At 38.7% G+C, this 12656-nt stretch overlaps 1 protein-coding gene across 1 annotated transcript; it reads left to right on the top strand.

The window, feature by feature from the left end:
- Nucleotides 1-217: 217 nt before the first annotated feature.
- On the top strand, nucleotides 218-1107 carry NCS54_00986200 (Hypothetical protein; the record flags this gene model as incomplete). The annotated part of the gene is made up of 2 exons (XM_053155191.1): nucleotides 218-536; nucleotides 584-1107. The coding sequence occupies 2 exons, from the start codon at nucleotides 218-220 to the stop codon at nucleotides 1105-1107; spliced, it is 843 nt and encodes a 280-aa protein (XP_053011166.1).
- Nucleotides 1108-12656: the final 11549 nt, after the last annotated feature.

Raw genomic sequence — 12656 nt, 5'->3', positions numbered from 1 at the left:
CACAGTGGGTAGGAAGAACATCGCCGAGCCTCCACTGCCACGAAATCTCAAGGGTGCTGCTACGAGGCAGCCCACAAGGCAACCAACCCATTGTAATTTACAATGTCAACAGCGGCCACCGGATCAGATGATTCACATAACCTCAGCGCACACTATATCTTGAGTATGCTCAGCGACTGCTCTTCAATGCCTAGACAGTTTCGTCTCCGTCACTACCATGGAAACCCTGTATCCGGAAAGCTTGGCTGCACAGTTTCCCCGCCACTGGGGAATAAGCACGGCAGACAGTAACCTCACCCTCCACGGCTTTCGTCGTTTCAAGACAACCCATCTACTCAACCTACGATACCTTGAAACCGAGATTGATGAGATCGATCACCTTATGTATCAACTCGGCCTGAGTCTGGAATTAGAGGGCTGTTCTGGTCACAGGCTAGGCCTACAACACTGCCAAAAAGACGACCGTGTTCCCTCTATCGACGACACGGTGACACGTGATTTGATCCAAAGACTTCGCCGCTTATTGAGAGAATACGGTATGTTAGACTCCTTTTCATAAATAAGACTCTACTAATATGACCAGACGAAGCACTAATCGCGTTCAACTCGATCATGTCCATGGACACAATGTCACTCTTGGACGATCACAAGCAAGCCAGCCTCAGAACAGAGCTGACTTTGCACGAGAAATACAAGACCCGGCTCTTGAGAGTTGACCAAGGTTCCCGAGCCCGACAAGATCCCCTTCAGCGGTATATCCATAAACTTTTCAGGATGCTCCAATACAGGAGGATTGCCGCAGTTTCGACGGACAAGGAGGGAGGGCCAGTGTCCAAACCATCTTCTCAAAACACCACTCTCCTGGCGGACATCACGGGCCGCATCATTGTCGCCATCGCCTTGGTGCTGTTTTTGATAGTTCCTCTCGCTATACTGGCCCGGGAAACCAGTGAGACGGTTCAACTCGCTGTGGTTTCGGTGTTTATCGTGATGTTCGCTTGCGTAGTGACAGTCATGCTAAGGGCGTCTAACTTGGAAATGATGATTGTTTCCGCTGCATACGCAGCAATCCTGTCCGTGTTTGTCTCTAATAACACAGCAAAATAGAGCTAAGCCTACCTATCTATGTAACAAACTGGAATATCAACATGGCCAAATTATCAAGCACCCCGTTCTGACTATTGAGCACTGTGTTCGTGGCATACTACCCATTTTTGAACCCTCTTTTGTGGCGCAGATATACCTAAGGCTTCCCCTACCAAGTATTCAAGTCGGGAACGCGCCCTATTCCCGCTTCTGCGCCAATCACCTATCCCTAACCATCCTTGTATACTACTGCCTTAGGAATGGGGCCTATTCCCAAAATCTATCTCATTTCCTAAATTATTAGGGATTATTTGGGAATAAGGCCCGTTTTCCCTAGTAAGACTAATCCAGCTAATCATCACTCTGTTCAAGTCTAGAGTAGGCATAGGAGCCATCGCGGTAGTTAAGTAGACCCCATAAGAGAGCAAGGGATCCCTACCTATGCCCTCCCCCTTTCTCTCTCGCGGAGGTAAGTCAAAGAGAGAAGAGAGCCTTCCTTCCTAAATAGCCTAATATTAAGTAATAATCCTCTTCCTAATTAGCTATCCTCTTCGCCAAAGTAAATAATAATTAAGTAGCTTAATCGCCTCGGACTTTACCTTAACCAGCCAGAGCTAGCAATCTTATGCATTTAATATAAGTTTGCTCTTAAGGCCAATAGAGATTATATCTCGCGGCACCTCGGAGAGCGGCATGGCATCTCTAAGCTAGCTCGTTAAGGGCTTAGCCTATTTATCTAAACCCTTTGCCTTTTAGACCTAAAGATACTACTAGTGCGGTTAGATGGCTCTTTACCTTACCCTCACCTCTATATCTAGCAGGGCGCCGCCTATAAGTATTATAGGCTTTAATTAACTAGCCTTAAGGTTCTCTCTTAGTACTTAAATAAAGTCTAACCCCTAGGATATCTAGTATAGTAGAGGACGTAGCTTCCCTGAGAGTCACTAGCTATAGGATTATATCCTAGACTAACTTAGCTTCTAGGCCTAGACTATAAGCTATATTAGGCGTTCCTAGATAGTTTATCTATACCGCGGTTAGCCCTAGGGACTATATATGCCTATTACTATATACTAGGCGCTAGAAGCTATATAAGTATTTGCTAAGGAACTCTTTGTTAGAGAGTAATAATATCTCTCTTAATAAGCATAGGGTAGTCTACTATAACCTACTGGCCAGATAATAAGCATAACCGACCTAGCCCTTATAATAAACTAGATGCGGCGAACTAGCTAGGAGGAGACTTTCTATAATACGCGATAAGACCTAATCGTCGCGATAGCTTAGTGCCCTCTTAAAGAAAACTTAGGGCCCTTATGGCTTGCTAATTATAAGGACGAGGCTTTAATAAGTAGTTAAGAAGATAAATATAAGCTAACCTAGATAATGGCCGCCCTTGATTATCTATTTAAATACTCTAATAATATTATTAAGTATACTAATATTTCCCTCTAGCGATAGCTTCGCGGTATATATCTTAATTAACTCTATAAATGCCTATTTGAGCTAGTTATTAAGCCTAGTATAGAATGAAGATATTACTAACTGCTTAAAAAGTGTCTATGCTTCTGGTTTTGACTCTGGCGTCTACCCCCGATATTAACTAGGCGTCTATATTAATAAATGCCCTCTAAGCCTTAGAGGATGGCATTGGGGACCTTATGGGATGATCCTGCAAGGGAACAATACGATAGTTTCGAGAATATATCCCTACTCGACGAGAAGGAAGAGGAAGAGAAAGAGGAAGAGGAAGAGGAAGAGGAGGAGGTGGAGGTGGAGGTAGAGGAGGGGAATAATAGCGAGGACGAAGACCCCAATGCATATTTTATACAACCACCACCGCCTGTTGAAATGAGCATGTTGTGTTGATTGAAGAAGAAGAAAGACTAGCGCTAACCAGCGAAACCTATAGATAAGAAGACATCCACATCCCAGCCACCAATGGATCGGAATAGCCATTAATCCGTCAAAGCAACGGATCTCAACAGTCATACTCATCAAACAAGTCCGCGCCGCCGGCGATCCACAACTATAGCGGCTGCTGACGCGAGTGCGCCAGGGTGTATAGGACCAGTTAGACCTGGAGTTGCTGAATAAGACCTATTACCGGGAGGATAGGCAGATCCCATGGGAGTCAGGCATCACGGTAGTGACGCTACTAAATAGAAACCGCTAGAACCTAAACATCGAGGCATCCCTTTGTTTCCAAAAGGAACAGAGGTCGCCGCTATGCATCTCTATCTCCGAGCATAGATAAAAGGACGGCTAGTCAATAGAGGAGGAAGCCCTTATAGTCCTTAACCACAGGGATAATAGCGCTATCCCAGTGCCGGCTATCTTTATATTTACTAAGATCTATTATTTAATAAATTAATAGCTATTCTAATCTATTAATAGCGAGGATATAAATACCTTCTTATTAATAGTTTCTAGTAATTAATACTAATCTTTCTTCTTTAATTAATATAATATACTTATTTTAATATCTTTTTCTACTATTATTAATATATTAAGGTATATTACTTTACCTAGATAATAATTAATAAGGTATACCCTTATTAAAGCTATAACGTATATCATAAGTAAGTGGGCCATATAAGCGAGTAGGCTAAAAATCCCTTAATCTCTCTTCTTTTTAATTAATTAATTAATTCTTAACTACTAAAGATATCTTAATTAAATAAAGAAGTAAATATCCTTCTTATTCTTTAAGCACTTTAAAATGATCTAAAATTAAGTATCTAGAGCGCCGCATAGAGCTATGATATGCATTATAATACCTTACGTCGCCGGCAAAAAGGCACTCTTTCTTAATGCGATATGATCCCTAAATCACGCAAGCTATCTGATCTAGAGGAACAGATCATTATTCAGTTCATTCTCGACCTAGATTCACGAGGATTTCCCCCGTGACTATGTGGTATTAAAGAAATAGCTAACCAATTACTCGCCGACCGCGACGCGCTACCCATTGGCAAGAACTAGGCTTCTAACTTCGTCAAGCGGCATTAAGATCTTAAGACGCGTTTCTTTCGCAAGTATAACTATTAGAGGGCTAAATATAAAGACCTGATTATTATTTGTAATTGGTTCGCGCTTATAGTAAATATAATCGCGAAATATAGTATTACCCTTGCTAATATCTATAACTTTGATAAGACTGGCTTTATGATGGGCATGATTACAAGCGGAATAGTCGTTATAGGTGTAGAAAGGCATAGAAGACCGAAATTAATCCAGCCTAGAAACCAGGAATGGGCTACGGTCATTTAGGTAATCAATGCGGAAGGTTAGGCGATCCAGCTGTTCATCATGGTTATAGGCCAATATCACCTCGCTAACTGGTACCGAGAAAGCAACCTCCCGGGCGATTGGGCTATCGCTATGACTCACAATGGCTAGACTAATAACGAGATAGGTCTTAAATGGCTAAAGTATTTTAATTAGCATATAACTAACCGATCAAATAGTCGCTATTATCTTCTAATCCTTAATAGCCATGAAAGTTACTATTTAGTTGATTTCGAGAAGTATTACAGGGATACTAAGATTATCACGCTTTATATGCCGCCTTATTTATCCCACCTACTTTAGCCCCTTAACATTAGGTACTTTGGGCCTCTCAAAAAGGCATATGGTCAAGAGATTAAGCATTTAATCAGATGCTCTATTACCTATATTTCAAAGACCGAGTTCTTCCTAGCCTTTTACGCCACCTACTAGGCTACTATAACGATAAGCAATATCAAGGGGGGTTTCAGAGGAGCCAGGCTTGTTCCTTTAGACCCTAAAAGCGTCATATTAAAGCTTAATATGCAGCTACGGACCCCAACGCCCCTTAAGGAGGAGGCTAGCTAGCCTAACCCTTGGGTCTCAAAGACCCTAAGGATAGTCCTTGAGGCTAGCTCTTAGTCTAAATACCTCGAAGGACGAATCAGAAGGCATCAAAGCAGCTCTCCGGAATCTATTCTTAAGGCTCTTAAGTCATTAACTAAGGGAACAAAGGCAATAATACATAAGATAACCTTAATAGAGTCTAAGGTCTAGAACCTTCGACGGTCAAATAAGGCCCTTAGTAAGCAGCGTAGAGCAAAAAGAACCTACCTATAAGATAGAGGGAAGATGACTGTAGATGAGGCAAGGGAAGCAATTAATCAAATGGATATTAATATATAGGTATAGGCTAAATCGTCGAGAAGTGGTAGTCGAGGCGGGTCGTCGCGACCGAAGGAAGGCCGCTATGGAATATACGGCAAGGCCGGTCATAATAGAAGAATATATTAGATTATTATTTATATATCTGGGGAAGAGGATAGTAATTAATTTCAGTTAATCAAATACTTTGCTATATTTTTATCTAGAATCCTATCTTAAAGGTTAAGATTTTTGGCCCACTTGCTTATATGGCCTACTCGCTTGTGATATACGTTATATAAATAGTGATTTACTATATTTATCCTTAATTTTCTTTATTAATTAGTTAATCGCCTTAATAGCCTCACCTTTATAAAAAGCATAAGGCTATCTAAAACTCCTATAGAGTTACCTAATATACTAAATATCTAGGTCTATCCCTTATTTTTCTAGCTAAGCTATAATTTATTCCTTAGTAATTACTTTAGTATACTTTAAAATATTTTTCTTAATTATACTCTTATTATAATAAGGGATAAATCTTAGATTTTTAAAGTCTTCCTAAAGTTTATTAATGTGACGATCATGTATATTCCCAAGGGATAAACCGGTCGTGCTGGGTTTATATTGGCAGATAGACTAGTCGCGCTGTGCTTAAACAAGGGGGGTATCACGTCTGGTAATATGCTCAAAGGTATTAAGTATAACCAAGTTGTATTAATAGCTAAGGTAGCTACTACATAAGGAAGTGCAAATAAGTGTGTTCTATATACTCGTTATAGTTTATCTAGACCGATCATTCTGATGTTCGGTCCAGGGTAGGACCGTCGTCTTTATCTTTCGGTCCTAGGACCAATAGGAACGAAGTTCAGTCCCTACGGTCCCTTGCTTAGTCAGGGTGTTCTACCAGGCTTCACCGCCTGGCCTATATCATGGCCGTAACACGAGGTCTCCCCTCCGTTGGTCTTATCCTCAAGACTAGTTTCGGCGACTAGGTATTATCGGTGAGTAACTTTGACTTATAAAAATCTTTATCTCCTGCTAACGCGATATTAGGCCGAGTTTCTAAACGTACTTCTCTTCGTAAACTTTCTGAAGCGCAAGGCCTTTCTTCTTATATCGAGGCTTTTGGTTCTAAAATTATGCCTTATACTCGCTATTTCCGTTGGGGTCTGACCTGCAGGGTGGTTTCTGGCCATTCTAACCGTTATTCTAATTATATCGACGCGAAGGTTATGTGCGACGGGGCTAGAGTGGCTTCTTTCCATAGGTGTATATTGGTTTCTTATAGTGGCCTTACTAATCCTAGTAGTGGCTAAAAATATCCGGGAGCGCAAGCATCTAGAGGACGAGGAGGCTAAGGCAGAGGCTACTCTTAAGGAGGCGATGGCTAAACTCGCTCGTATCCGGAAGTAGAAAAGACTACTTAAAGCGCGAGGTAATAAGGCTTTTAAGTATGGTTTGCGCGCTTTAGAGGATTCAGGCGAGCTCTAGGAGGAGTCATCCGCGGTTATAGAAGCGCATTCTCTCGGGGCTATTAATTTGATTAACTAAAATGCCATTGGTCTCGACGAGCCTATGCTTGGCGTTATTAGTAGAAGTTCTTTAAAAGGCATTATGCACTAGTGAGGTATTCTAGGGGTTCCTAGGTATTTTCTAAGTCTAGGTAGTCTTTCTATTTAACGAAATATATTATTTTGCTGTTAATTTTATTCATATTAAGGATAGCTTCTATGATATATTCTTCTAATCTGTCGACTTTAGTTTTTAGTTCGTTTCTAATTTTAACTTAGATAGTGTTTTTTGCTGATTTAAGTAATGAAATGTAAATGATTAGATAGAGCTTAACTTTCGGTGGTAAGTCTAGTTTATAATTATTTTTCGAGATTCTTCGTTTAATTTTATATAGTCTAATATATTTATAGTTAAGTTTTTTGTTTTATTGTTTTATTTTAATATTTTTTATTATAAAGTAAACCATATCTCCTTCCGAGAAGATTAATCCCTTGATTCTTTTCTTATTAGCGTAGTTTATTATCTTATTTCTAATAAATTTAAGTTCTATTTTTATTTCTTTATATAGGTTTTTTAGTTAATCGCTAGTAAGGATTACTTTAGGGTTAATAATCATATCTCTTATTTATTAATAGGCGTCTAGGGTAAATCTAAAATTAGCATAAGCTAGTATAATCTTTATGCTTTTATTTATTGCTATATTGTAGGCTAGCTATATAGCTAGTAGCTTCTTAACCTAGTTGGTTTATTTGTAATTAATATAGCATCAGAGATATTATTCCAGCGTTTAGTTCATACATTCTATTTACCCATTTATCTCCTTATGGTATACAGTGGAGAGTTTATAGTTAATTCCTAAATATCCTATAAGGCTTTGCTAGAATTTTAAAGCAAATAGTAGTCCTTAATCTATGATAATTTTAAGTAATATACTATATATCTTAGCGACATAAAAGTAAAAAAGGTAGGCGAATTCTTTGGCTGTTATTAATTCTCTATAGGGTATAAAATAAGAAAATTTCGTGAGTCTATCTATAATAATAAAAATACTATCATAGAAGTTTCTAGTGGCTAGTTCTTCTAATAGGGGTAGTTTAGTAATAAAATCTATGGTGATAAAGTCCCATAGTTATTATGCGACTAAGAGTAGTTATAGCTTCCCGTAAGGTTTGTGGCATTATGCCTTAGTTTTCGCGCAAAGGTTATATTATTCGATGACTACTGCGATTATTTTCTTTATATTAAAAAAGGTAAATATTGTCTTGACTCGTTCTAGGGTTTTATTAATTCCTTGGTGTCCATATAGCGGGTGGCTATGTATTTCACGTATGAGTTTATAGCATAGTTTATCCGGGACTTATTACTTGTCGGTCCTTTTGTCGTCTAGGAGTTATTTATTATACTGCTAGATCCATTCTAGGAGTAGATTGCCTTATTCTACTATGTAGGTAGCTGCGTTGATCTAATGGGATATCCCTATGATTCTACTCCGTTCGTAGGTTAGTATTTTTCCTCGTTTCCGGATATGTTCGCAGATAGTATAGTTCTAGGCTTATCTATGGCATTCTTCTAAGAAGTCTCCTTAGAAGTACTTATTAATATGTTTTACTAGTCTTTCTAGGTATCTATAGTTCACATCGTGGAATTATTTAACGATTCGTTCCTTATATTCTTTTTCCGAGAAGTAGGTCCATTTCTAGCTTACTTATTTAGCTACTTTATGACATTTTTCGCATTAGAACATTCTTCTTTATACTTCGGCCTAGAGCTCATAGTCGTCGTAGTATTATTATATGGCCCGGGTTATTTCTTCTAGGTTCCTATAACGTATGACTTAGTAGTAATAATAGTCAAAGATAGTCTAAAATGCTTTATCGGAGATAGAGAGTTTTCCTTCGTAGGTCTATAATCTATCTTTTCTTTATCGGTATCCCCGCGCATAGTCAATGAAGTCTATAACCCGTCGTCTATATTTCTTAATAAGTATAAGGTGCTCTAGTAAGGGTACTAGCTTTTATATTCGCCTAATGAACTTCTATTCAAGGTATCCCTCTAGTATGAAGTATAGAAGTTATTCTTTGGCTTTGATCTTTCTAGTATCTAGATCGGGTTATTAGCTAATAGCATCTACTCTGCTATTCTCTGTTCCTTTAACGTAGATAATAATATAGTTAAATTCCGAAAGGTATTTAGCATATTATAGTTATTATTCGCTAAGTTTTTATATTTTCGCGAAATAGGTGATATTCTTATGATCTATATATACCTTAATCTAGTATTTACTTCCGAGGAGATAATATCGGAATTCCTTAAAAGCATTAACGATTACGAGGAATTCTTTATTATAGATAGGGTAATTAAGTTCTACTCTATATAGCTTATAGGAGTAGAATGCGATTAGGTATAAGAGTCCTTCGTCGTCTCGTTATCTAATCTAAGCTCTTAGCGCGAAGTCTAAGGCATCTGTTTTAAGTTCTATCGGTCTGGATAGGTTAAATATCTTAAGTACTAGTTCGCTCAGGATAAGTTCCTTAATTGCGTGGAAGGCTTCTTATGCCTTATTCCCAAATATAAATATCTTATCCTTCTTCGTAAGGTCAGTTAGTGGTGCTATGATCTTCCTAAATCATTTAAGGAATCTATGGTAGTAATTAGCGAAACCAAGGAAGGCTTATATTTCCTTAACGTTGGTTAGTTCCTTCTAGTCCTTAACTACTAAGACCTTCTTAGGGTCCATGTATATCTCATTATAAGAGATGATATGTCTAAGAAATTCCACCTCCGAGGCGTAGAACTTGCTCTTCTTAGGCTCTACTAGTAACTTAGCGTCTTATAGTATTTATAGTACCTTATAGACATATTCCATATATTCTTCTTCCGTTTCGGAGAAGATAAGGATATTATCTAGGTAGCATACAACAAATATATCTAGATATTCTCATAGCACGTTATTGATCATTCATTAGAATACAGCGGGTGCATTTATGAGTCCAAAAGGCATAACGAGGTACTTAAATAGTCCGTACTTAGTATAAAAAGCGGTTTTCTATTTATGTCCTTCTTTAATCCGAATAAGGTTATAGGCTCCTTTAAGGTCGAGTGCGGTAAAATACTTTATACTAAAAAGTCAATCCTTTAATTTGTTAATGAGGGGTAACGGTATATAATCTTTGACTATAATGGCGTTAAGCATTCTAAAATTAACGCAAAGTCAGAGCTTTCCGTTCTTCTTCGGGATAAACATAACGGGGTATCTAATAGATAACTTGCTTTCCCTAATATATCCTTTCTATAGTATATCTTTGATATATTCCTTTAATACTAGTAGTTATGCTTTATTAAGTAGGTAGAGTTTACTAAAGCTAGGTTACTTCCTATCAATAAACTTAATTTCTAGGTCATAGTATGTATGCTTTAGTAAACCTATCTCGAGTTCTTCTGCAAAGAGTTTTTCATAGATATAGTATTATGGTAGAATGTTCTTAAGTCGTTTTTCCTCTAGTATCTTCTTAACGTGCTTAAGGTCTTCTTCCAACCTATAGAATTATTATATAACGCGTGCGATTATTTGCTAATTCTATCGTTTCTATCTATTATGGTATTTATATTATGTCCCTTTAGGTAGAGAGGTATCTTATGTTTGCCTCTGCCTAACTTCTCCGGCATCTTCGGTAGAAGTTTAAGATCTCATGTCATTCTCTAAGTCGTTATTTATCGTAGAGGGTGCTTCCTCATTAAAGGAGAGTACTTAGCTAGTCCTCTAGTTAAAATGTGGGTTAAATCGGCGTAACTATGGGTACCCGAGTACTAGGTCATGGCCTTCTATAGGTATAACATCAAATAAGATTCCTTAGTTCTTTCCCTTAATAAAAACTTTAAGGTAATCAATCTCGCTATTAATAACTCTGTTATTATAGTTGAATTGTTTTCCTTTGAGGTTAATCATTATGTAGGGCTTCGCCTTGTACCTCTATGATAGCTTGAGCCTATTCGCCGTCCTCGGGTCGAATAGATTCTGCTTAGCTCTACTATCTACTAAAGCGCATAGCCATTCTCCCTTGACTTATACTAGTATTTTAAAATATCTTAGGTTTATACCTCCCTTTATGGTGCGTAGGGCCCTTCGTGGCATCATTGGCTATTCTTCCGCCTATAGCCCTTTTATAGGTAGGTTTCCTAGTTTTTTAATAATGCGTAGCCACTATGGTCATGCTTATAGTTATCGTTATCGCATGCTTCGTAGTTATACGTGTCGTCCTGGCTATATAGCCAGTCCTAGTATCAGCGTTCCTATTCCCATCCTAGGTCCTCTTCGCCTTCTAACTAGGTCATTGGTTACTAGTCTTCTAGTTCTTCTTATTCCTCCTGGCTAACTTATTTCTGCTAGTCTTCGACCTTATAAATAGTCTGCTTATGCTTCTGGATGGCTCTATATAGTTCTTCCTTATACTTAGCGTATGCGACGCTGATAGCGTCATACTAATAGAATACCTAATAGCCTTCCGTTTCATACTATATATAGGGGTTATTATTAGGTTAAGCTAGTAGGGCGATAGGGAAATAGTCTTACTCTTATTTCTCCTCTTAGTATTCTTCGCACTAGTAGTATTAATAGGATATCCATAAGATGCTAGGGTGTTCCTTATGCGTAGGGTATATCTATATATCGTCTTAGGGGTTAAACGGTGCCTCTTGGTGTCGCGGGTTTTTAGCTAGTTCCCTATAGTAGGCTCTAATATAGATTTCTTATTTATATGCTATATCTATATATTCTCGTGCGGTCTGGATATACCTTTCTCGTAGGTCATTCCAGTACCTATTATCGTTCTTATCGTAGAGCCATGGGTAGTTCTTTTCTTCCTATAGTTCTTCGTCACTCTTCTAGCGCCTCTGCCATTAGGAGCATTCCTTACGTAGTTCCTTTTGCAGTTTCCAGGCATCCCATTCAAACTTAGTTCAATTCACACCGCTACTACTCGCTTTAGTAGTCCAGTCGCTACATAGTAGCCTACCGCGTCGGTCCGCTTTCTGCTTTTTGCAAATCTCATCATATTCCCGTGATGCCTTGACCTAGTATCAAGGGCGCAGGGTACGGTTATATTATGTGGGGTCGTCTTATCCGCAGTCCCTTCGGTGGACTATGGCGGGTACTAAAACTTATTCCTTTCTTTCATATCCCACGACCCATTTCTTATAGGGGAAGCCTTCTACAGCGGCTTCCTGGAAGTCGGCTTATTTGCTTATCATCAGGGGTGCTTATTGCTTCCGCCTTATTAGCGCTACTTCTTCCTTTTGTTTAAGTTTCTTAGTAACCGCGATAATAACTCTTCTGCTATTTATTATATCCGGCAAGAGGTTTCCTTGCTCTATTGGTTCTAGGAGTGGTTACTATTACGCGTCTTAGGTGTTCTTTAGCTATTCCCTTGTTTATCCTACCTAACTATGGGCCACTCTAGTATCCGGTTTTTATTCGTACTCGTCTTCGTCCCTTCTTACTAGCATATCATATCTACTTCGCGATATCGCGACAAGCTTGGTTATTCGTTTCGCAGTTTAGGGTTCCTCGTCTTCCTATTAGACTTATCATGCTGCGTTTATATGCTTCTTACCTTCCGGGAGGGATTATCATTAGTTTAGCTAGTAGCGTCCCTCCTTAATGTCTCGCTATTTCTTATAATAAACCTTCTCAATGTGGTTCATTTTATGGCAATATCGGCATTCTAGGCCATAGTAATCCCGTTTGCCCTTTTATGCGGCTCCGAGTACCATAGGGCCAGCTTCGGTGCCATAGGAGGTATTACTACTCCTCTTCTTTCCTTAATTAGCGTCGAACCGGGGGTTATTAGCCTTATTACTGCCAAACTTGGGGTTCTGCAGTTTCTTCCATGAGAACTACTAGTCATCGATCCTAACTACCCTGC

Source organism: Fusarium falciforme, chromosome 8 (assembly GCF_026873545.1).
Source record: "Fusarium falciforme chromosome 8, complete sequence".
Lineage (NCBI taxonomy): Eukaryota > Fungi > Ascomycota > Sordariomycetes > Hypocreales > Nectriaceae > Fusarium > Fusarium falciforme.
This window is presented reverse-complemented; position numbering and strand designations above follow the sequence as displayed.